General features: G+C 39.9%; 1 protein-coding gene across 6 annotated transcripts in view; it reads right to left on the bottom strand.

Moving 5' to 3' along the window:
* Positions 1 to 26,937, bottom strand: part of LOC129727158 (rap1 GTPase-activating protein 1) — a 150,335-nt gene that overhangs the window by 19,454 nt on the left and 103,944 nt on the right. The window contains exon 1 of one of the 6 annotated variants that reach the window (XM_055684681.1): positions 12,271 to 13,869. The exons of the other annotated variants lie outside the window; for them this stretch is intronic. Coding sequence (XP_055540656.1) covers positions 12,271 to 12,390 — 120 coding nt within the window. The 5' untranslated portion in view covers positions 12,391 to 13,869. Of the gene's footprint in view, positions 1 to 12,270; positions 13,870 to 26,937 lie in introns of those variants that run through there. 6 annotated transcript variants of the gene reach the window in all.

Genomic DNA, 26,937 nt, shown 5'->3' with positions numbered 1-26,937 from the left:
TTGTGTTTGCACGCTCCAGCAGTACATCGCGCGAACGGCACACCTGATCGGTGTGTACGACTCGAGTGCTGTCATCATCGGCGTCCAGCAGCGCCGTTTCACCGCACTACGCAGACGGCAATGTCAACGTCAACGGACACTTTGTCGGGAACTAATGATTTTCGGAGTGATTTTTCCTTCACCTTTCCTAGCCATTCATTTCGTTTCATCAAGCAATGAGTTATTGCTAATAAAATAGTTAGTAATTAGAGCATGGCCCAGCGGGGGTTCTTGGTAACGAGATCAAAATTGATGCTTTGACACCGTTACCCGTCCGTTACAAGTTAGTCTGTTACTTTCAGTTATTTAGACATTTATTGCATTTAACTAAACCAACTCACAGTGAAAATGGTTTTTACAGAAATGCGGACGAAAGCCAAAGGTTCACGAAAACTAATGCGATTCGATAATGTATGTGAATAAAACGTATTGAAAAGGCTACCTAGGAATAATAATTTTGGTGATCTATCATCAGTTCACCAGAAAACCAATTAAAATGGCCTGCTCGAGTAACAACGTGAATTCCGATATCCATCTGCTTGAACCCAATTATCCAATTGTTCATACGACTAAAAGTCCCATGAAAATCTATTACCGATCAGGGACCATATCATCAAGTTACCTAGAAGGTATGAAATAATTTCAGGAGTTCAAATACAAATATTGCAAGAATTTATTTCATCGTTTCTGGAATCATTGAAAGCCCCAGAGGAATCTGTCCAGAATAAACTTTTTTGAGATCACTCAGAATTAGCCTGATTAAGTGGAAGCATGTATATTTCTTCTACTTCAGTGAAGGAAAACCCGTTAGAGTGAAAAAACCTTCAATCTGTTCAATTGTGTTTACAATAGATGCACTTTCAGTGAGCATAGTTGCTCTTTTTAGTAGGTGCGGCGAACTCAGGGCCAAATTCAATGTTATCAAACATATTATGAAAGTGGCCAGATATCGATCGTTAATAGTGTCCTTTAGCAAAAACTTAAAGTTTGATATGTCGCAAGCAAGGTTTCGCTACCGTTTTTAATCAAGCCTGTGTCTCTGGAAGGGTACTTAACCCACGGTTCCCCTCGATAAATCCGGAACAACGGAAAATTTCAAAATGTCCCCTACTGTTCCAAAAACTATGATATGTGATCTTTTGAAAAAGGTTCGATCAAAATCGGTTCAAATCTTGCGGAATGGCAGGTAAAAGAATTTTCATTTTTTCGGCTCCGGAGGGGTCGGGTACGCAAGTGTTAGGACAGCAGGAGAAGCGAAGCAGCGAATGATTCGAAAATCTTGAAACTTGGAACTAGTGACGCACATGACTCGATAGGTAAGTTGAGGGGATCAGTTGAACATCGAACTCAAGATAAACTGATGATGGTAATACTGTTGCCGGAGATGACGTTAATTCTTACAGTATAGTTGATCTTGTTACAGTTTTTTAGAATTTTAACAGACTCCTCTCATTTTTAATTAAAGCAGGCAAGGCATTGTAATGTGATTTTGCAAAGTATGAACAGGAATGTTTTATCAGCTCTGTATTTGGCCTCCTAAGTACCAAATTGGTTCGATTTCTTGTATCATATCTGTAAATTAGAAACAGCAACGGGCCTAAATTGATTCCTTATAGAACACTAACAGCAGGCCCGGATTTGAGGGGGGGGGGCAAAGGGGGCAGATGCCCTGGGCCTCCCGATTCAAGGGGCCCCCAAGTCCTAAGGCGACCTTTTTTTTTGCTCGTCACTTTCCAGAACAGGTATCGTTAAATGTTTTAAGGAAAGAGGGCCTCACAAACAAATTTGCCCAGGGCCCCCCGCCGTCTAAATCCGGCCCTGACTAACAGTCAAATAACACGGGACACTTTTAGCTCCATTGGTTTCCACGTACTGCGTTGGATTGTGAGAGATAGCTACCAATTAATCGATTGGCAAAACCTTTAATTCCGTAGTACCCAAGTTTCTGGAGTAAGATTTGGTGATTGATGGTATCGGTATGCCTAGTGCTCCACGAAATCCATACTGGCAATTATATAACACCGTGCAACAGAAATTGACCTTTTTTCTGCCTTGGTTTCTATACATAATTTTTGTGTATTTTGATACAAAACCAAATTTCCCCGAGTTTGAACATATTTCAATTTAAGGGGCATCAATGGCGTCATTTTGAATTTTCGAGAAATCGGAAATTTTCGATGTTTTTTCGACGCCATTTTGTTTAAAGACCAGATATCGAAATTCTAAGAGCAGCCCCCTCCCCGCAAAAGGGGGAGGATCATGTAAAGACAAATTGTAATTGTGTCTTTGAGTATCGCTTACACTCTAGATATTAAATCAAACAAATTTTAAATAAGTTAATCTAACGTCGAGAAGAACCTAGTTTAGTATTGTAGGGGAATTGGGGCAAAATTGATATGTTGCTGGCATTTGACGTGGATCAGAAACCTACGAATCGATTCCTGAGACTTTTTTACTCAATGTAAGACATAATTTGACTACCACTTTTAGATATTAGCGCATTACCATTCATGCTCAGACAAACTCGATATTATTTTGCTTTGTGAAATATACTAAAACCATGTCAAAACCGGTTCCATAAAATCACCGTTTTTGGCCTCGTTTTTGTCTGCTTTAAAATCTGTTTTTTTTTAAGATGGGTAAAAAGAAGCTAATATGTGGACAAACTCTTAGAATTTCGATATCTGGTCTTAAATCAAAATGGCGTCGAAAAAACATCGAAAATTTCTGATTTCTTAAAAATTCAAAATGGCGCCATTGTTGCCCCTTAAGTTAAAAAATATGTTCAAACTCAGGGAAATTTATTTTCGCATCAAACATCATCAAAAAATCATACTTGGAGCCAAGGCAAAAAAATTGTTGCAATTGTTGTTTAATTTCTTCCGGCCCACCAACTCTTTTGGATTCTTCCACATATTTTTTTTAATCTCCAGCTCGAAAAATCTAGCTGTAGTAAGACTTTTTCGCTCTCTCCTTTTCTAATTAAACTTTGCATGGTCTAGAAGTTCCTTCCAATGATTATCGGCAGGCCGTTTTTTATGTCGTGCAAACGAGTTTTCTTCCATTTGAATGAGTTTTCAGAGGTCAAATGACATCCATGGGCAAAAACCCCCTATCCTAGCTCGAACTGTGACTTTCTTAGTAAATTGCTGTTTTAATCGACTATATATATGCAGCATATCTTGTATCTCTCAGTTGGTCTCGAGGTACGATGCTGGCCTAACAAACCAGTTGTCATAGGTTCGAGTCTCGGCTCGGTAGAGACTGTTAGTGCCAGAAGGATCGTGGCGCTAGCTCCGCAATTGTCCTATACACTTAACAGTTGGCTGCGAAGTCTGTGTATAATAAACAGAAGGTCGAGTTCCGAATAGGAATTTGGCACCAAGGCTTTGCTTTGCTAATGTAAGCTAAACATAAATCCAGCATATCTTGTAAACGGTTAACTGGTATTGCGCCTGAGAGATCATGAATGGCGACTGCGAAAGTTTTCGCGTGATATTACAAATTATTATCGTGAACTCATCAAGGTTCTGAGATTACCCTTATTCGTATCATTCTGGATTGATGTGAATTTCAAAATTACAGGTTATAAAATCTATCACAAAATTTCCAAACAAGCATCACCTTCGATACATCAGATTGGTGCATGCTTATAAAAGTATACACGAACAAGGATATAGACTAGCATAGCATGAACAGTTGCACAAATTCGCGGTTAGAGTCAGCAGTAATGCTCTGTTCATGAGGGAAAGCAACCTCCGTTCGTTAGCAGCAACATGAAACTTGGGATCCAATTGTCCACAAGTGTCAACTGTCTCCAGAGAATTCTGTTCTGTCCACGTCCTGGAGGTTGAAAATAAGCTTAGTTAGTGCATAGATATTTGATGAAAAAAAAAACAGATTGGAATAAAAAAAACTTTCGTTTGCTGCTGGCGTAATTCTTGAATCCAAATCCCTACGTAAAACGAGAATTTAGGATTGCTTAGCATAGCTTAGCTTCAGGCCCGTATTTGAGGGGGGGGGGCAAAGGGGGCAAATGCCCCTGGCCTCCCGATTCAAGGGGCCCCCCTAGTCCTTAGGCGACCTTTTTTTCTTGCTCGTCACCTTTCAGAACGTTTCCTATAAATGTTTTTAGAAAAGAGGGCCTCACGAACAAATTTGCCCCGGGCCCCCCACCGTCTAAATCCGGCCCTGCTTAGCTTGACTGACTGCACATATCAATGGTTGGTAACGCCGCCGACCACGTCCTTGCAATCAGATGGGAAGCGTAAAGGGATGTTGGTGTAACCTTGCTCGTCACCTTTCAGAACGTTTCCTATAAATGTTTTTAGAAAAGAGGGCCTCACGAACAAATTTGCCCCGGGCCCCCCACCGTCTAAATCCGGCCCTGCTTAGCTTGACTGACTGCACATATCAATGGTTGGTAACGCCGCCGACCACGTCCTTGCAATCAGACGGGAAGCGTAAAGGGATGTTGGTGTAACCTTGCTATTTGGAGACCGTGTTAACCTCTGCATCTCGACAAAGGTCACAGGAAGGAGGTTTTTGTTATTAGGAAAGGGTAAGTTGGATCAGGATTCACTTTGATAAGCGATGCAATCATACATATAATTTATACCCGACTCTATATAAGAGAATTCAGAAATGCACTCTCAAAGTAAAACGTAGTCCAACGTCATAAGGACACGAAACTCCGGTGTCATGCCTTGTAGCGATGTAAAAATCCTAATGTCCATGTGTTACCAGGTGTGGGTGCTGATGCTTACTTGGAAGGGAAAGAAAAAAAATCGTATCAAATTAAACGTGTTGCGACATCGTAACAATTTTTAAATCATTCCATCATGATTATTCCATTGTGCTCATTCACAATCGGCTCAAAATGCCTAAGCTAACGTTTTATTATGATTGGTAATAATAATTCAAATCAAACAAAAACCTGTGTCCTGCAGTGCGATTTAAAACAACGCAACCCCGCTTGGATAACAGCTTTCGTTTGAAACTATAAGCACAAGCGTGTGCGGAATCGACAATTAAGGCAAAAATTATCATAAATCGCAGAATAAGCCCTGGCTCTTGCTTGTTTCGGTGTCAATTTATATTAACTTCGCCAACAACGGAAGGCGGTTTGTTGTTTGCCCATTACTTGTGGGCGATCTGTGTGCCGCTTTGGAAATAAATCTGAATAAGTACTGCAATCGTTTCATCACGCACGACGCAAAGGTTGCGCAACGGAGCGTTATTTGCCCTCTGGTAGACGAAATCTAAGTTCAACGCAACAAACCAAAGTAGAGTAAAATAAGGTGGGTAAGTGGGTGTCAAGCAGTTATAGCAAATATAAATGAATTAATTATAGTATAAGTAAGCGATAATATAACACAAACTAGCAGGGAGGAGAAAGAGAAAATTGAAGAGAAAAATGTGGTAATAATTTATATAAATTCAGTATGCCGCACAATGAATAAAACACAAAGCGGGCTTGCAAAAAAGTATCGTTTATGCTAGACTTTTTTGTTTCTAGTTAACCGTCCAACGCTGAAAGTCATTAATTTGTTGCTTTTCCTCTACGCTCTTCTAACTTGACGTCCTTTTCGTTATTTATAGACTGCTGACCCCCGCGTGATTAATTCAGCACCATTGTCGCTACGCTAATCGGACTGTTTTGACTTTCGCATAACCGTAGATCACTCTTTTTTCGCCAAGCTGCGACAAACCGGATGAAACTCACTCAGACATCGACAAACGACAGCCGCTGCTGGTGGGAAATATAAGTGCTTGGAAAAGTGAAATTTGATGCGCAATGCGACACGCAGATGACGTCATCGGGAAAGTGACAAACGTGCGCGCGCGCCGACACTGCTATGGCGCAATCGCCGACAGCTGTGCGAATGTTCCTTCTCAGTTACCGTCATGTCGCTGCTGACGACGTCTACTATGAAATGATGGTAGACAGTCAGGCGTTGATGAACTAACGCGGCCAGTAACAGCATTGCACCGATGACGAATGCAACGGTTAAGAGATAAATATATTTTTTCATAAAAAAAACTGTGAATTATATTACAAAAAAAATTAGGATCAACCCTTGATAATTTTTCCCTGCACTGTGTGAAGATGCATGAATACACCTTTCGTTCACAGTTTTGTTACTTATTTCATTGTCAGCAGAAAAATCATGTAGTTCTTTTGTTGCTTACAGTAACAAAAGTCATTCAGAGAGTTAGTCTGCACTCCCACGTTCGACCCACCCACAAAAGACAATACAGATAAAAAAGCGCTTGCAAATTTGTATATAGCAGAAACTCCACTAGGCACACTGTACTGTGATTCAGACGGAAGAAGAACGAGAATGATGTTCATCAGTAATATGACAGTCGTTCTCGCGAATAGAAATTGTGCAGATCCGTTCGTGATGATATAGCATATATCGTCATTACTATTTTTCACATCAGAACATGACGTAATTTACGATCAGTACCTCTGGGCTGCACTGCATGCAAACTAAAGTGTCTCTCCACGACGAGGAAATAAAACTAAGACTGAATATGCATCGTCTCTTCCCAAGGAAAGCCTTGTAAATAAATTGAATAAAACTTTACTTTCTTTTTGCATTATCTTAGAAAACTTTATGCATGAGTTGGTAAACAAGCGTAAAGATTAAATGTAATGTAGAGCATAAATCTGTGCTTCACAGATAAAACCAAAGTCACAGTCAATTACATTTTCAATTTGAAATTGATTGCAAATTTATGAACCTTGTGTAACGAGTCGTTACACGTCGGCTAGTGTTAGATATCAAGAAAGAAAGTTCTCTTAATTTTTATTATTATCAATAATACTATTATTTTGGGTCAGTGCCAAACAGTACCAACTCATTTTTTTCCGGACGTTCAGCTGCTAGTGCAAACCCAAATGGCTAGAGCATATCTGAAATCGCTAGCAACATTAAGAATTTAAAACGCACCGTTAAAGTGCTATGTAAATAATACGCAGCCGCTTTCTCCTTGCTATTTCGGAATCAAATCGATGCTAGAGTGCCAATTTCACACTTCTCGAGAGATTTCCGAGTGACTTGCAGTAAGATGGACTTAAAAAACCAACGAACCGACAAGACAACGAGCAGACGATAGAAGAGGCGCCCATGTTGCCAATATTTACCGTTGCCGGGCCCCTCGTACCATTTGTGGCTAACCTCGAATGTAGCATTGGACGGGGCCAAGCAGATTTTGATTTCCGTTTTCTCTTTTATTATTTAAAAACGTTCGCGCGTACCAACAAGCAACTGTGTAAGGCGAAGCCAGTGTGATGCATACTTCACTCATAAAAACATCTACAAATTGCCATTAAGCGAGCCAAGATTGGAAACACTCCAGCAGTCAGCGAAAAATGGAAGTTCATCTCTGTCTAAACATTTTCGTCGACAGTCGTTCCATTCCGGGCCGACGCGTGTTGCTATCTAATTTCGTCATCTATGCATCCTACGGTTTGGAGTAGGATGCGATATCGTAAATAACGATAACTGTGCTTGAATTAATCAAATTGTTTCTCGTCGCTTTTCTTGGCGATGTTGTCTCAAGCTACGCTAGGCCACATCGACGTTTAGCTCCAGCCAAACGAATCTACCGATCAGACAGCGTGGATCGCGGCGTTTGCGGCGGCAAAATCATATTCGTACAGCTGCATTAGTGGCCTGAATCGAAAACGTGTGCGCAATTTTCGAGGTTGATTGAAGAAATATTATTACGGTTCAGGAGGAGAAGGTTTGCTTTTCTTGCGGGATTTTCCTAAACGCCAAACAGATACGGCTTTTTGGGTTGCACTTGATGATGAACGTGAACGAGAGAGTGTCTAGGAGTTTCGTTCCATGAAACGGTTAATGCACTTTGATACGATCAATGAAGCGAGGGAAAATAACCTCGAGTCGAGAGAAAAGCGATTATTGTTCTTTGCACTCAAAAAAAAAAAAAACAGAAAGCAATGAATCGAATGCCCAAACTTGTGTGTAAAAAACAAGACCTTTAAATGGGTTTAGTTTTCATTTTGCCATTTAAGTTTTACTTCTATTCAACTTTTACAAATAAAACATAATTAAATCTAGAAATGTGTGATACCATTATAGCAGTAATTACAGCAACCTCGTCAACAAAATTACTGTACGGATGCGGAAAATTCACCCGTGCTTGGAAGTGTGCATGACTGCCATTTACTGCGTCCAACAGCGTTAGTCCTTTCAACTGCAAGGATGGGTACTATCGCTCACAGGCATCAGAAAGTGACCAATTATTTTCTTCCGCTTTACATGACTCTAGTCGATTCAGCGAGTATAAAATAAAACTGAAAACGACTTGATGTCGTCAATATGCCACGACCACGACCACATGCCATATGTAGTGCTGGAGAGATGACGAGAAAAATATTTGAAACTCAGTGATTGAGTCAAAAATTCAATTCTATCTCGGAATATGTTTCATAAACTAAAAATGTTATGGTTGAAGTTCACCCTAGAATTTAAACTAATAGAAAATAAATTATAGCTTTTTAACCCTTCTGGAGAATTTTGGAGTTCCTAGCCGCCTCGGAAATGCATCAAGTTTTCGAAGACTTCAATGAATTTTTCCCGTAAACAAACGATGAAACGACGCACCTGGTGAGCAATTACTCTGTGGCCTTATGACGTACTTGTGAGGCGGCTAGGTGCATCTAATACACAAAAACGATTAAAAAACTATATTTTTTCTTTTTTTTCATTTTTGACCTTTAGAGCAAAACCTGTGTTTATCAGTGTTGTTTAAAATACTTTTCAGAAGAATAACGGCGGAATTGAAAGTCTTTATTGTCGGATTTCCTAGCAAGTTTAACATTGAAAATCCTCTACTTGAGTAGTTCAAACATTTTTAACATTCACGGAAACGTTTGTGTAAAATACAAGAGTTCTCCACATTCGATTTTACAGTGTCGGTTTTATTGTCAAAAAATAGTTTAGAAAATATCAGGTCGGAATAAACTGAAATTTTCTTTTCTAAGCATCCTGCATTTTTTTCAAACAGAATGAATCAAACTGAAACTTTTAACTTTTGAAACTGTCATAAGATTCCAGAAACGACCATTAGGAGTTCTGATGTCAAATTAGCAGTAGTTTTGGATTCGAACTGATTCAAAATGGTTGAGCCTTCAAGGCTTGCGGTAAAAAAAAATACTTCTCTGAAACCATCACCAATTGCTACGATAACATTTTCCACAAGCGTCAATTTTCGGCTATATTACTCTACACCGAACCGCACACCGTTACAGTTGTTGGACGTTGGTCTTAGCACAGAGCAGCATGAGTCTGTAGTTTTCCTTTGTTAGATCTACTTTGCTTACGATGCAAAACATAGCACAGCATAACCAGAGCCAAAGTCGGGAGCGCTTTATTGTTTCTCGTTACCTATGTAAGCCTACTTGCATGAGCACTGCTTCTTGGCATTCGTGGGCTCCGAGATTGACATTTAAAACCAGAGGGTCTGCTGATTGCTTCAAGGAAAATGGAATTTAACATTAGAGCCTTTTTGCGTTGTTGATCTCGTTCGTGCACCTAATGGCCGCAGCAATGATGTCATTTTTCGCTAGGAACGAAGCACTACAAGCCATTAGCATGACTCCCAGTAAAAAGTCAAGCGAATTAACCTTCTGTACAGCCGGCAAACTTTTCATTGCTTTTTATTCTATACTATTCTGGTGCTAACCGGGATTTTCAGCTCTGTTCAGGTAGCCTTTTTATGGTTTGCTTAGAACCATTTCAGTCGACAGCTATTTTAACAAATTTGACATCAACTTCTAAGAAATCGGTTAAAAATGAACTATCAATAACACTTTTTTGGCACCTTGGATATAATATTAGAAAATACATGCCTTGAAAATAGGTGCGGGGAGTCGATTCAAGCTCATTTCACCGAACCGGTTGTTCATATCAGTAAAGCACGGATCAATTGTTCGTGTTTGCAGTTTTTATCGGCGTAATTACCACACAGGAAGCAGCACTCGGCAGTTTTTCTGGTTTCCAGCCGTGCTCTGTTCCAGGAAATTGGCGTATCCGGGGCATGCTGTCCACAGATAACGGAACTGGAAACCTCGAAGCACAAGGTTATACATGTTACAATTATGGCCATTCGTTTCAACGAGGAAGCTCTAAAGTTTCGCACCAACATTTGGGGCTTGCTGAAAATAATATGTATTATTCGTACTAATCGAATTAGTTTCGAAAACTGAGCCAATGCTTGTACATGCATTGCTTCGCACTCGCTTTCCTTTTTTTCCCTGGCGCCTCCAAGTAGACTGCTGATTCTGAGATGTACATCTTCTTCCAGACAGCCTACTTGAATCTGTCGTGTTTAGGAGATTAGGAGGCAAGAAAAGTTCGAAGACAACAAACATATGCAAGTAAAAATACAATATCCAATATTCAAAACTTGTTACCGACTGATACGCAAAAGCAAATACATTACAGCCAGCTTTATGTGATCGATTTCTTGGAATTGAATGCAACATCGAATTGCAGTCGGCGAAATCCCGTCGCACATGTTTGTTGACAGGGACTTACTACTTTGGGTGGATGAATATAGAAAATGAAAAGAAAAAAAAAATCGAAATACGAAATCGAAATGTAGAATGCAGTCACGCCTTGATATGTGTTTCTCTGTGTGCCGTATCTTGCCTGATCAGTCACTCGGTCAACTCGCAAAACCGGTTCCCGGTCGAGAGCTTGCGAGCTGGACAAGCAGCAACACTATAAACTAAGTAAGAAGGCTACGTGTGTGCATCGGCTGCGCAAATTTATCACTATAAGCCTGTACGGTTATAGCATCATTTAAGCTTAAGATAGCCTGCTCCAAGACGATGAAAGTCGATATGACGATGAAGATGATGATTATTAGTACTGACACAACAAGACAAAAGTGAAATTGGAATCATGAATGATGCTCTGGTTTTGCTTTCAATGCACAGATGATGTCGAAAAAGCAATGATTTTTTTATATCGCATTTGCAATGCTTTTACGAAACAAGCTCGATTCAATGAGCAGCCGTTGTTAGGCAAGTGGTTCTCATTAAATACCGTAGATGTCACACTTGTTTAGAAAAGTAGGCCAGCAATTGTCAATCGATTGGCAGCACAAAATGATGCAGTCGAAAGTTTCGATTGCTTTCAATTATGCAAAGCTATCTATTGTATAGTGTAATCAACGAACAATCAGCAATCAGCCAACGTTATTTGAAGTGCAAGGTAAGGCTTCCTCCGAGCCGATTCCGTTTCTAGTCAGACTTGACTTTGATATTGATACCGATTTATATTTTATTGAGCACGCCTTGTATCAGCTTAGTTGTCACGGTTTGCAGTTCAGCTGCATGTTTGTCTATTCCCTTCTAAGCCTCTTATCGTCTCCGTGCATCGATTGATCGTTTTTAGCTGTGGCGCAGTGGTCAGATAAGCGAACCTTTTTTTATTTATTTTGTTGCGCACAGTTAAAGAAGGGAGGGAAATGTTTGAGCAGTGATGCATTAGTAGCAAGGGGTATTATAAACGGAAACAGCTGGTAAGCGGTATGTTCCTACCCCAAATCCAATTTATTCTTTGTATTCTTCGCGATGTTAACTTTGAAATAAAAAGGTGTCATTTTTTATGTTCAACTTCTCCAACACTTGCATGTCGGATAAATGATCAAACAATGATGTATTAGCAAACAACAAAGATTTAAGAACCAATTCAACAGAAGCTGCGTAAAACATAACCACGTGTCTTATTAAATGGCCATCCGAATTACACCAAGCCTGACAGAAGTGAGCTTGTGCACTCTAAGTAATTACTCAAAAATCCATTATTCAATCAGAAATGGTTCATTACCATTAAGCAGGTCATACCGAAGAGGATAGTTCCATGATTCAAGCAAACACATTAGCACTTCGTAATTGACATAAAAAAACATCAATCCAGTTGAACTCAACAAAAGTTAGACAGAGTGCTTCCCAATTGGCTAGGTTGGTGTTATTGAAATTGATGCCTGAATCGAAAAAAAAATATTGATCGTGTTCCGAAAATCATCATTACTTATCGAAAATGTTTCATGTGTAGGTAGAGTTTTATGATGAAAAAATACTTTGTTGAGAGGTAGTTTAATAGAGTTATTCATTAGTGAAAAAGTGCAATTACAACCTTCCCCTTTTATCTATCAATTTATTCTATGAAATAGCTCAATTTTTACCTCAATTCGATTGTTGTTTATGCTGTTTGCATTGCTGATGCTGGTTGTAGTAGTAGTTGTGTTGGTACTGCTAACGGAACTCCTATTTCCGGGCAGATCCCGCCACCGAAGGACCCCCATAACGGCCTGTCGCACCCAGCGGCGCTCTCCCGCTTCGTTGTGGAAGGCCACCGTTCTAGCTTTTCCGTAGCCAATGGTGGAGCTGATTTCCTAGTTCTCCACCTAGCAACTACAAACTGTACTTAGTCGTCGTTTTAACGGTTACGTAGGAGAGCTTCGAAAGTTCTTTCCCCTATCAAACGGTAACTTTCAATCCTTATTGACTTTACAACATTATGCGAAACATTCTCGAAGTCACGGGACGCTGATCTTTGTTGGATGACTAATTGCAGGCTTGGGTAAGCAATAGGTAGCCCTCCAAAGTTCCTTCAACAGTTGCTAACCTATTTTTTCTGCTTCCTCCACCTTCAAGCCGAGCGATGACTCATCGTCAGATGTGACTCCGTTCTGTCTCTGTGCTTTTTCTCCCCTTTACGTCAAGTCAGTCTGTCTGTTGGTCTGATTGGTAACCAGCCAGTAGGTGAGAGTCTGTTTCGCCTATTTATTGATGAGGAGCAGGCGCGCTGTATGACGCGAGCCAGTCAAAACAATCTCCGTGCCTATTAGAGGCGAAAGTCAATACAAAATTTTCACTACAATTTCCTTCAGTTCAGCCAGCAAGCTTTTGGCGTCCAGCGAATGAGCAATTAACAACACTCAAACCTCCTATTTGTATTGACTGTCTTCGTGGCGAATAACAGGAAACGAGACTTTCGTCGGAAATTGAACTTCGGATGAAAACCCACTAAAAAACTTATTCAGCTTCACTTCCTTTTGAAGACGGTCAGATGTCACACACGCATGGGAAATGAGAAAACGCAAAACAGTTTTATTAATCGCTGGTCCACTTTCGTTGAGGTTGATCGGAATTCAACCGCCAATGGAATCGGCATTTGGGCAAGGTAGACTCGACTCTCACTTTCGAATGTGCTTCTCAATCACTTTCATAAACACACTTTTCGATTCGGTACTTGGGTTTACTGTGTTGTTGTTCAAAGCGATCGTTTCGCGCGCCGGCAGCGACAAATTCGACGGCATTCATGTGTACTTTGCATTCGATTACTTTCTACTATACACCACAACGAACGGCAGCTACCGACAGCACCCCCCTAACGTACACACTCGCAAGGCCAAGATGATCAAGTTGTACCAATGCTCACGGAATTCCTGACATGTTGATCGATTTCAAGAACACTAAGCACGCAAACAACACCATCTTCATCGCAGCAACTGGTGTTCGTGACGATCGTGATCAAGTTTCAAGCTGCAAAATCTGTGTACTCTTTGTACTCACAGTTGTGGGTGCTAAAAAAAACACCTTCCCAACACACCAAAGTACATCCGTTCCGTTATAACATCATGCACCACTTTGATTACCATCCACTAACTCGGTGAACGCACGGTTGTTGATTAAATCCTAAACACGACGCAGGCGGCGACGACGACGGGAGGTGACACAACAACAACGCATCGTGACGGCCATTCACAACGAAGGTTTACTTACGAATGAGATGGCTTTGCTTCTCCTAGTAGGCCTGTCGGATGGAAGGCCCACCACTTCGAGGAGAGAAAAATAAACCACGACAGAGCGGGAGAGATCGAGAGAAGGCGGAAAATAGTGGGCCGCTGCAGTGTGTAGTGTAGCTAAACCATGGCTGGAGTGTGGCATCGAGTGAAAAGAGAATTCTGTATAGGCTGGTGAAATAGGTTTTTTTTGTGGACATTGATTGAAAAAGGTAATATTTTGAGTGATGGTATGCCGTTTCGAGAGAAAAAATCTGTACCAATCTGAGACCTTGAAACTCTAAAAATATCTCTAAAATTATACGGCACCTGGCACAAATTTTATTGCAAATGGTAGATTATTATAGATTATATATGTATTTTTTCTTCGCAATAATAATATCTTCAAAACAATTACTACACGTTAACTTAAATTATATTTTACGCGGATTTCGGAGTTCACGCGATTGTTGCCGCGGACTGCCGAAAAGCAGAACTGGAAAAAAGATTAAAAATTTTAGCTTTTTCCTTCGATTTTTGGTGTCCCTAGCAAAGATAGAAGTGTGTCAAAAGGCCTCCAAGTAAGTACTCGCCGGGTTCGTCGCTTCTGCGTTTGCTTACGAGAAAACTTCATTCAGGTCTCTGAAGACTTCCGATTTGGTTAGGAGCCTCAAAATTCATAGGAATGATTAAAAAGCTATATTTTTTTTACGTAGAATTACGTCATACGGCAACATATATAGGAGTACATATTCAAAAACCGAAAACATCAAGAGTGTTACGAAAATTCAGAAATAGCATTGCACTTCCAATAATGGAAACTAAGTATTTCTGCTTCAAAATATTTTTACCTAGCCTGATAGCACTCCAGCTCGAGAAGATTGCAATTCCACCCATTCGAGAGAGAAAAACCTTTCTCAAGCATGAGAAAGAGCAAAAATAATTCATTGCTGGTGGCCACACGAGAGAAAATAAAAATCATATGGGTGCTTTGCTATCCTTATCTCACCCACACCGGTGTTACGGACCAAGGCCTACTACAATATGCTATCATCGTCCCAAATGTGTTCAAAGTGACAACCAAGAAAGGTGACTATAAATTTGCTTGAGTTTTAATGACGCCAGAGCATTCCGTGACTACCTGTCCGGTTGAACATCTTGAATCGTAATGCCATCGGTCGGTAGACCGCGAAGCGAAAACTTGTAAATATACGGATTCGTATGTGTGTGCATTGAGTACACGACGTCAATGAAATATTACGCGAAATTTATGTATGTACGTGAAAAGTGTTCTGTAGTCAGCTGCAATATGTATAGGTATCGCAAGCACATGCACCGGCTCCAGGTTGGTGCTGTGATGGCATGGCATGGCAGTCGCCTGCATTTTGCTCCTTGTTTAAGGGATTTTTTTTTGCCTACAGTCTGCCGGTGCTCCTTCCTGCCTGACGTTTCATATGCATAGCTCAAACAAGCACTTGAAATGAGGCAGGATGTTTGATGTGCCTTTCCTTTTCCGGTTGAGAAAGGGAGGTTTTGCATCTGGTTTGAGCAAGTTGTAACTGAATTTTTTTTCTACTAGTGATACACAGGTGAACCTGTTACTTATACATTTTCAGATATTCAATGTTTTTTGGTGCATACCAGAAAAAAAAAGAAAAATGAACTTTAGTAAAAGGGCCTCAGGGTGCTGGTCGAATGTTGCTGCTATGTGCGAGCACATTTTTAAGCTAAATGTCAGGAGGCTTAAACCAGCTTTGAACAAACAAGTACCCTGCTTCTAGTATCCATGTGTATTCAGACTTAGCAAACTGCCTACACTGCATCGTTAAGTTGAAATATGTACATTTCCAACCGACATCATCTGCACACAGTACCAATGCTGTGCACTGTGAAAAATAAAAATGGCATTATCTTTTCCACTAGATCGCAGCAGCGCATATTTGATGGAGATAATTTTTGAACAGTGTATAACGCCTGAAGTGGCGTCGCCTGCTAAATTGAAGTTTGCAATCGAATGGAAACTCAGACAATGGTAGCGATTCTGCGAGAGAAGACCTCTAACTAGACTTTTGGTTAGGTTAAAAAAACTCTAAACCGATAGTTAAGCTAAGTCTAAAACTAAGAGACGTTTAGAATTCATGAGATCAACGCAGGTGACAAACGATTTTTTTTAATTGTTTCAGCTTTGGTCTTGATTCGTGAAACAACACTAACAAATGGCGCATTCTGGCATCACGCCGTTTAGTCAGAAGAAATGAAATCTGCGATTCACATTTCGCGAAGGAGGAATTGTGGTCTCGCCTGATTTTACCACTTTTTAATTCAAGCATATTGAATAGAATTTAACGATTTAAATGAGGCTCAGACTCGCACTGATAGTTGCAATGTATGAGAGACAATTTTAGAATCCAACCCGCTCAACACACTTGGTAAAAGTTCCATTTCCGAGTTGGACGACTAAAGTTTACACTCTATTTTTAATTTTCTTCATATATGCGACACGAAGTGGCGGCATGCAGAGTTTGTTGAAGTTTTGTTTGATTTAAAACTAATATCCATGCTCAAAATTAGGTCTTGGCGCTAGTGCACACACAGGAACACCCAGCAGGGCGGACAGACGTATCCGTGGGTTGCATGTGCTGTTTACTTCACACGGTTATGCCACTCCCAGGGTATTGGGTGACGCGAGCTAAGACAGTATAATATGTGTGTGGAATAGCGAAAGACTATACGACACTACGCTATACTGTAGCTGTGATTGCTGCAGCTTAACTACAAAGCGAGTATCCTATGGGGTAAAATAGTTTCACACAGATGGAATGTGTTTCAATCTACTATTAGTGTGATTAATTAGATATGTTCGAAGTCGAATGAAACTGTGGTTCATTTTATCCGTTAGAGAAAAGATATATCTTGTTAATTCACATTACTAAAGATGTGCATCACTATACTGGGTAGTATTGTAAGTAGACATTTATTTTTTTTTTAATTTTTATTGTTGTGTTATTATTTTTGTTGCCTTGTAATTTTTCTGTCACTTTCGTTATAACGTTGAAAAACAAATAATAATTACCAAATTGTTTAACGGGCTGCCTTCACACGCATTGACGAAACTACGCATGCAACATCAATCTTAGTAACCCATGAGTCAGCAGAAAAAAAAATTGACAGCTCTATCAGTCGAACTCTAACCGTGATGGCGAAAATAGTGAAGCTAATCCGTTCAGAAGTATGCGCGTTCAAAGAACGGTTCTCCGCTGCGTCGAAAACGGACATCGTGCGGCACTTGCGCCTGTTCCGGCATCAATAACATCTTGGCACTATGGACAAAAAAGTAGACCATCGAAAGAAAGCCCGGTTCCGGAAGGCCGACTACCCTGAGCAGCAAAAAGCTCCAGAGGATGCTGAAGAGGAAGACTGAGGCTACATCGCTGCGTCCGTCTGGCGCCTGGTCGAGAAATCGCTGCAACCGGCCAAATAGTAAAAGGTATCTGGCGAACATGGACACACATGTCAGGAAGCGGCAGTCCTGTCCACTGTTCTTGGAGCTGCAGATAATGACACAGCGGCAGCCGGTGAATAAAATGGTCAAGTCGAATTTCCCGGCGAATCGTGACGTGACGATGATGATCGACGAGACCTATCTCACATTGGATTGCAACGACTGGCAGGGTACTTCGTGTTCTACATCCCCCACGAATGAAGTTCCCAAAGAAGGTGCTGCTGTGGCTGACAATCAGCGATGGGTGTCAAAACTGTTTTTCTTTCGCTCTGGACTGGCCTTGAACGGGAAATTTATAGCACGAAGTTCCTGCCAGAAGTTGCGTCGTTCATCAAGAAATTTCGTAAGAACGAAGACTGGCTAAATCAGGCGTTGGTTCACTACTTGGAGCGATCGTTGGAGGTGATGGAGCGGCTGAAAATCGTTGTGGTACCCAAGTCCCCCAGCTGTCAATTATTTGTCAATTTCACCAAATAAGATTTAGAACGAAGGGATGTTTAATCATTTGCTTCGCGCAATAAAGTGATTGAATTATGATATAATAGTTTTCATAACTGCCAATAAAAGTAATCAAAATGTTACCCATTCAGCACCAAGTTTTGCAACATATTTATTCAGCCACACTTCAGTGTTGAATTTAGTCTGTCCTAGGAATAACTGACTCGTACCTATACGGGTTTGTAAACTGTTCGAAAAGAAAGCAGTTGTTATTCAAAGTGTTGTTCAACCAACTATAACAATGCTTCCGTCTGATTCTGCTCCACTATAGGTATGTATACACAACTGTTGATGTGGAATGTGCTATTCTGTTTTTTTTTGGTAAAAATTAAGCAAGGGAAACCTAACAGTAGTCAACCTGACAACCTCTAAAATGGGCCGGTCTGTTAAATGTGCCGACAATGTTTAAACACTTGTCAGGAATTCTTTTTTTCTTAGAGCACTAGTAGAACACAGAGGTGTCAGGTTTCCATGTTTGATCAGCTCGATGTAACATCCTACCTGTTTCAAATATAACAGAAAAAATGCTTTTTGTATATTAGAGCGTGAATCTGTTTGATGATAATTTAACCGAAATCATTCTTTTCATAATTGTCTTATTTTCCGTTCTAGTTTTTTTTCTAATATCGAGCAATCAAGGCAAAAAGAGATACAATTAATCTATTCACACTCCAACAAAATTGATGATCAGTAGGGAATGCCAGTACAAGCACGTGTCTGCAGCCGACTTGGATGGAATGTACAATTGAATTTATTCGCGCACTTCACCGACCACCGATGACATCACCATTGTTGTGTTTCACTACCCATTCAACCTTAATTTTATAAATAGCAATTTCTCCTCAACTTTTCTGTTATATGCGTTATGCTTTCAGCGGAGGAACGTAGAGAAGAGGATATCTCGCTCGGCACATGACAAAAGTCAACCGCCAGTCGAAAGTCATTAACACGTCCGTCGTGTTTTGGTTCGACAGTAAAGAAGAAGCTTGTCGTTTAAAGACGGGAAAATTTTCGTACCCAACAATTATCGTTATTAGTAGCACGGGTTTATGAGCATCGATTTGAGTAGCGCCAGTGCTTTAGAAATTTATCATCGTTTGTTGACAGGCGACTTCCAGTAACTGTTGCATGCTGAAAAGTCTAAAAAGTGCACCTCAGCAATGACAGTCGCGAGACACTGTCAACCCGAGTCAATCGAAGTATTTTAGCCATTTTGATAAATTCAAGTGTCAGTTGAGAAACGCATTAGAATTTACTTTTTTTCTGTATAGTGATTACGACTTAATAAACCACGCTTTCAAAAGAATTGCTTATGGGACTTCCATCAGCATCGTTCGCGGCCCTCGTCTAGTTTTGCAACTTTCAATTACACAAAGAGCTCTCGCTTGGACCGACCGCGGCGGATCAGTACAATGTTGTGCTTGCTTAGGTAATTATTGTTGCTCATCATCAGTTTTCCGAATCTGTACCGCGATTCAAGATGAGCCAAGCTGACGGTAAGCCACCATCATCATTTTCGAATGCAGTGCAGACAGACTGCCACGGCAGGTGGATCGAGGCTTCTTTCTGTTGCGTAACACTCCGACACACTCCCGTGCGCTTTTCAATCACTTCACTCTTCTAATTACCACCTGGTTTTTCATTTAACATTGAACATTGTGTTTGTCAGAGTGTGTGTGTGAAAAAGTTAGGGAGGGATGGCACTGAGCCACGATTTTTTTTCCTCGATGCGTACGTACATTTCACGGGGCTATCTTATGTGTACGGCCTTCATTAATGCGTCCGCTAATTTTGGAGAGGGTTTTTTTCGTTGTGTCGTCACCCGGTTGGAACAAGTTCAAGCACCTCCTTGGAAGAGGTAAAATTTTTCCAAACACGCGATTCCATTGTTGTTTTCAACCAGAGAGCGTGGGACTGTTTTGGCACTTGGCTGGTTCCGAATAACGTAGCTACATTTCATGTTGATAAATATTTCTTGTTGAATTTTGTTAGTGGGCTGAAAAGGTATGGCTTTAGATAGTTATCGTTCCACTTTCAAGAAATGGGAGATTCGTTTCGAAGGGCGCAGGAAAAGTTATACCGCTGGGTAAGAAAAAGAGGGCGAAACCTACCGGAGTGTGACGTGTAGCAGAGTAAAAACCTCTGCGTTCATTATAGAAACAAAAAAAAAAACGGCTGACCATTCTGGAAGGAAGCATGAGTCGTCTAGCAAACCGAAGGGAACTGCAGTTGAAGTAACAGACGGTATCCATTTACATATCAACCGTCAACAGTGAGTGGCCATTATGCTTTGTTTTTCACGGACTAAAGAACTCTGGTAATTTACTGGGAAATTCATCATGAATAAACTCAAATAATTTCGCGTGCTTCATAAAAAACCGTTCAAGGTAGACCAAAGCGCTCACCCAATTAAAACCTTTCAGAGTAAGCGGAAAAATTTGCATACTTATGCCGTTGCAACAGACCAATTCATACCGTCATCCGTTCGTGATTCGAATTTTCATGTCCTGTTTAAAATATAAGTAGGTATTTGTTGTGAGTCTCATTGAGCAACTTTTATGTGTACAAGCATACAGTGGCTCTCTCACTTGAAGGCGGGGTTTCCAGAAACACTTAGTGCATAAATTTTGTAACCTCCGAACATCGAAAGGTTTGCCATCTTCCATTGGAAACAATTCCATTAACAATTACAGTGCACACACACAAGGAGATTGGCAAAACTAGCACTGAAAAGGCATCACGAAGCTTGTAACGTTTTGAATTAAAATTGTGTTAATTGAATTTACAAGCCATTGTAACTCAACTCGAGCAGAAGACAGCGGGAAAAACAAATGCGGAGATCTATGATACTGCTTAACCAACTTACTTGGCTTTTTATTGCACTGATTTTATAACACCCTTTTGTTTCTGGTTTTCCATAAACCTTCTTGGCTATATTAGCTCTGTAAATCTTTGCGGCATCGCTTCGAGTTTCGGTCTCTCCGCTAAAGTGTTTGTAATTATCTTTTTCTACACAATCATTTGTTCTGTTTACCTTTGCCCAGATAACGTTTCGTCATTCGCTTCTGCACTTTCCTGTGCAGTTCGTAGAAAAAGTAGTGGAAATTAAAGTTTCTGTTTATCTGCTAGCTACAGCATAACAAGAGGGAAAATCGGTGTGCTATACTTGTAAAATTGGTTGTAATTTTCTCTTTCATTATGATCTCATGGTAATTGTAGGGTAGTTTTTGTTACCTCGGTCCCGACACCGCGCACTCTGATTAATGAAACCGAAAAAAGCAGATCTGTTGTAACAACGGGTGCTGTAGGAGTACGCTCGAAACAATGCAGGCTCGCTGGCTCCTCATCGAACGAGGGAGAAATGACGGCCTAGATTCCGACAGACGTCACTGACGGAACAACTCACCGGACGCACTGGCTGTCTGCCTTGATAGTAGCTTGATTGGAGTGGTGTTTATTTAATTAATGCCCATGTTACTCTTTGTTAATTTTAGGCTTGCGAGAGCGAAAGTTATTGGGTATCGGAAGACGGTTGATTATAAGCGAACCAAAGGTGGATGTTTGCAACATCCAGCCAAATATGGCAACGGATGTTTTGGTTACAATGACGGTAATTCAGTTAAAATCAGTTCTATTTCGGAGTTGACTCAACGTATAAAAAATCTCGAAACAGGTAACATATTCAATAAGATCATTCTGTTACATTCTGTACGCATTTTTCAGAGATCTCACAGCTCTGACCGTTAGTCAACCTGAGTAATTATTTTATTTCACGAGGTCTTTTTCAATAAAATCCACGGTACTCATCGGTTGTAAGAGCAGCACCATTGTCTTGTTTGTATTGTACTATAGTCTGTTCCAGAAATTATAAGCACACCTAATGTTAACGGTCATTTTGAATCGATTGAAATGTTTCAAATTCTACTGGCTGCGTCCTTTCGTTTACACATTTCTGTACGTCATAACATCAAAAAACGGTTTAGTTTCTGATTACTTTTCAGAAAGTGTGGTCTTACTCCGGAGAAGAGAAAAAGTATTGTGCACAAGTGGTGCACTGTGAGTGGAATGTCATTGCGAAAATCGACCAAGGAAGAGGATGTGAGCTTAGGAGCGGTACGGACAGCTATTAAAAAATATGGAGAACAGTGTAGTTTTGAAGATACACCGAGGAGTGGTCGGAAATCACGCCCTGTAAGACCTGCTATCGACAAAAAAAATCAGGGATGACTACAAGCAGAAACCATCGGCTTCCGTTCGGGATGTGGCGAGAAAAATTGGGATCTCGACGTCTAATCTCGGCGTGCTAAAGAGCGGCTTGGGTTCAAGACGTACCGGAAGCAGAAAAAACATAAAAGGAATCCAAATCAAGCCGCTTCTGTCAAACCAAGAGCCCGGAAACTGTATGATTCAGTATTTTGCAAAAGTTCTGGGTGCACTATCATGGACGATGAAACGTATGTGAAATTGGACTATAAAAACCTTCCTGGACCACAATATTTCACTGTAAGCAGAATAAGGATATCCCCGAAACGAAGAAAGCCATTTTCACCAAAAAATTTGGCAAGAGGTTCATGGTGTGGCAGGCAATTTGCTAGTGCGGCAAAATATCTAGCCCGTACGTCACATCGGAAACAATGAACGCCCAGAAGTACATCAAGGAATGTCTCCAGAAGCGTTTATTGCCGATGGTCAAAGCTTCGAAAATACATAAAACCAACTGAAAAATATAAAAGAGATTGGCCAAAAGTGGTGAAAATGGTGGGAATTGCAACTGTGCAGAAGCTTATGAGTCATGTTCTTGCAAAAGTGAGAAGTCTCGCTTATGATTAAAGATTTTCATCAAATAAGAGTGCAATGTTGTGTAAGACACAAAAAATGATACAGTGTACCAAATAAAAGAATTAAAATTCAATACAACTACTTTTTTATTATTTTGAAAGTGTGCCTATAATATCTGTAACAGTCTATATATTTAGCAGTGCTGAGAATATTCACTATCATGATATTCAAAAGTAGTTTTATTAGCTTTCCTCGTATTGATAATCTACTACCCATGCGAACGTTGATATTCATGATACCAAACAACCGATGAACAACGACCGGATAAACATTAACACTCGTATTGATTTTGATAGCCAAAAATGGAAATCATTTCAAAATAGGGAAAATCAAAGCTACCTCATTCGACAATTTTTACTGCACCGTGCGGTGACATCGCCTGAATAGACTTTCACTACTTGAACCGATAATCACTAACTAAACTAAACTAAATAATCACCTTATTCATTCCACTGTTCTGTCATTGAATACGGTACACAAAATTAATGCATCGTCGCAATGAGCATCGCTTACTATGTTTCATAAGATAACAAAAATACTGACACTGCGAAAAATTCAATTCACCTACCTACTCGCAAATAAACATCGATAATCTAAGGCACTGATATTTATTATCGATAGGTGCAAATCTATGCTCAAAATCCACTTCACGTACGTTTCGTCGAAACTTCCTCTGACCGTTAGAATTATGTTTTTGGCCATATCATATTTCAAGAGCACCGAATTTCAATTAATTAGTAATTTCAGATGGGTCGACGATAAATCCACAGGCAAAATTTTTGAAGAACCACGAACGTTCAAATGTGAGTTTGAAACAAATGTGTAATTTAACATGTCAAGTAATAATGTGCTTGAAAACTGGTGCACCATTGTGTTTTTTGTTACTGTTACGACACGTAACTAGTTTCAAACTGGGTGTAATACTGTAAGATAAGTGCACTTTTCTGACAATCAAGCACAAATCTGTCTGTTGATAGCTTTCGGTGAACAAAGAACTGTCTCTATTATAAGTCGTGCGTGGGTACAGGCATACAATCCATGTAGGTATATTATTCTTTTATTTGCCATTCAAGATTGCAATCGACAACATCTGGGAAGAAGTGAACAAAAGGTTAAAAAGGATGGGTTCGAAACGGTTCTATGGTTTATGTTTGGGGTAATGTTTCATTCACGTTAGAAGTAGGTGTAATAAAATAGTTTGAGAGGTGCAGTTGTACGTGAGGTTCCATAGCGTAGGGCAATTTCCATTGATAATTTCTTTTTTGCTGCGACGTTCTGACGCCTCCGCATGGCCATCAAGGCACGTTCTGCAATGGCTTTATTCGCTTTTTTTATTCCTTGCGATGCTCCCTTCATTTATGTATTTATGTTGGAACCATTTCCGTTAAAAATCGGAACTTTATTTATGGGAAACTTTCTCTTTTATGAATGTTGAAATTCAAAATTATATCTTTAGCTCTCTTGAGATCCTGTACTGGAATAAATTCATTTTGAAAACAAAAATCGGTCTTTTCAGTTTTTTTTTTCAAAACAAGTTTTTTTTACAATTTAGTTGCCTTAAGTTTTTTCAATTGAGTAAATTTTCTAACTCCTTTGCCTTTCTCCTAGAATTTACCATAACCGTAATGACAAGAGTGAGGAAAAAGTTGTCGAAAGATGGTTTTTAAGAAGTTATCTAAATTTTTATTTTGAAATGCTGGAAGAATGAGTTCTGAGTTCTTTTACTGATTTTTGTTTTGTTCTCAAAAACAAAAACAAAAACAAATAAGTTTTTATATAGACAATTTTGTTGCCTAAAACTCTTTTAAACAAAACCAAAGCAGGTACTACGAGAATTTTGTTTCCTAACAAACCCTGCTATTCTTAGAGATGGTTGGACGATTTTCCACAGTCCTAGTGTTAAATGAATGTTCCAGTTGCCTCGTAGGTTGCTACCTCTCAAACATAAAGATTGAGCTTCCGGTAAAAAATATTCGGAAGGCAACTAAAATTATCGAAATTTGTATGTTTATATGTGTGACTGTGTATTCGTATGTGTGAGTACAGGGGCGGATTAACGCGAAGGCGAAGCAGGTGGTCTCTTGCTCGTCAATCATCGAAGGACGCCAAATGAGTGAGCAAAAATTTGAAAAATTAAAACTCGAATGATAATAATAATTTGAATGTTCAGCAGGTTATCAACTTCTCAACGGCTGCCTGGCAGTGCCTACTTCTTTAAATATGCTCATAACATAAACTTCACAATGATGAGCAGGAGGGGGCGCCAAATCAATTTTCGCCTGCAGCTCGAATTACCCTTCGTCCGCCCCTGTGTGAGTATATGTGTTGATGTGCGTGTACGTATATTCGTTTGTGTGAATGCATGTTGGAATAATATAATAAAAGATTTCGAATGAGGAAGGTCAGGTAACACCGGTAGCTAGATCAATTCGTGTTTTTCATATTTTTTCTTTTTGATTTCAATTATAAAAGAAATGTCGATAGTATTTTTTGTGTAATTTCATAATTCTTCCAATTTCCTCCATGGGCACAAGGTTAATCAAAATAAAGCACAAAAGGCGAAAAGCAAACACAATCGCAGAGTAAAACATTTTATGTTTGCAAATCGTTCGCACAGCGAAAGCGATTTAACCTTTTGTTTCTATTAAAATGTTGTCCTCATAATCTCATGTTACTGTTTAACTAACGATAAGTGACAAAAAAGTTACCATAGCAGCAAGATTGATAAAAACATCATCTGCAGCAACGGGAAGAAATTTAGTCAATTTCACATTACCATTAGAGATGTAGCGTCTTTCAAATGCTCGAATGCAAATGACATCAACTAAGTAGGTGCCGATGTCGTGAAGTCGACGATGCACGGTTGACATCCTGTCTGTGAGTGAAAATGTGTGCTAGTGGTAATTTTGTAATATAAATGACATCATAAAGAAGACAGTGCAATAGGAGGTAACAGCTGCTGATGGAGCTTTGCTCTGTATTATACGAGTAAAAGCGAACAAAAGTGCACTTTTATGTAGCAAGCAAGATGAATGTTGCATGCAATTGAAGCTCGAAAACAGAAACGGAAAAATACACCACCAAGTTGAGAAGCTTTTTTCATGCATGCATGCAAGTTTCTGTTCGTTGGTTGTTAACTGATGTCGAATTCTTTTCTGCGGCGAAGCTCACACTAATTCTGCAACAAGAAAAGACAAACGAAGCTACACCCAGTTATTGGTATTTGCAAACGACACTGTGATTCTTTTGCGTTCTACGTTGGGTAGGAGAATAGTATTTCAGGTGTAGCTCGTTAACCAAAAACGAGCTACACCGCAAAAAAGGATTCGATATGAAGCAGTAAGAAAGCACTAAGCGTTGAAAGCTCGTCAAACTTTTCACGTTTTTTCACTTCACACATAGAGGCACTGCATGTCAACCCAATGAAAGCGTGGTGTATAGAGAAAGCTTAACTAAGTTCAAAAGCGTCATTGACCATAGATGCCTTATTTTCGAGTAGAAGCTGAAAGCTTATGAAGCTGTTGAAGTTTCTCTCCCTTTATAACTCTCAGTTTATAACTAAAACCGCTGCTTCAAAGTTACCGTAAAAACCCAAGCACCGGAACTGGTTTGAAATTAACATCTATGAAAGGCAAACTTGTAAAGAATAAAATTCGTTTTGCTTATGCGTTAACTGTCACAATTGCCGATTTTTTCAATTAAATCAATTCAACCAAAATTAGAGGAGGTTTCTTTAAGATTATTTGTCATCGTTAGCAAAATCAAAAAAGTGTCAAATCATAGACTTTTCATTGGTTCGAAAATTGCCAGTCATGAAGCTGTTCGCGTTCATGCTGCTTATCCAGTTAGGGCTAGGGGAAAATCGGGTTACCATTATGGCTTTCGTTGCTTATTTGACCGGCAAATCATTTTGTCGTAATTAAAAATATTAAATTCCCTGCCGCTATCTATAGTCTGCAATAGACTAGGTGAAATAGGATATTCTTTGCTGCAACGAATAGGACCACTTTTGCTGGGTTCAAACGGTCACCACCCTTCGTCGACGCTCGTCTTCGTCGGACAAGTGAGAATAAACCGGGCAAATTCTATCTACTGTACATGTATAACTTCGTTCTCAGTTTCCGAAGTGGCCATCATTTCAACGTCCGCATGAGAAGGAGTAAAAAATCGAAGCTGGCTCCGATCTGTTGCAGCAGCCTTTTCACCCTTTCGCTCGTGATGTTGCC

The sequence above is a fragment of the Wyeomyia smithii genome, chromosome 3 (assembly GCF_029784165.1).
Source record: "Wyeomyia smithii strain HCP4-BCI-WySm-NY-G18 chromosome 3, ASM2978416v1, whole genome shotgun sequence".
In the NCBI taxonomy this organism is placed as follows: domain Eukaryota; kingdom Metazoa; phylum Arthropoda; class Insecta; order Diptera; family Culicidae; genus Wyeomyia; species Wyeomyia smithii.
Note: the sequence above shows the minus strand (reverse complement) of the source record. Positions and strands in the feature narration are given on the sequence as shown.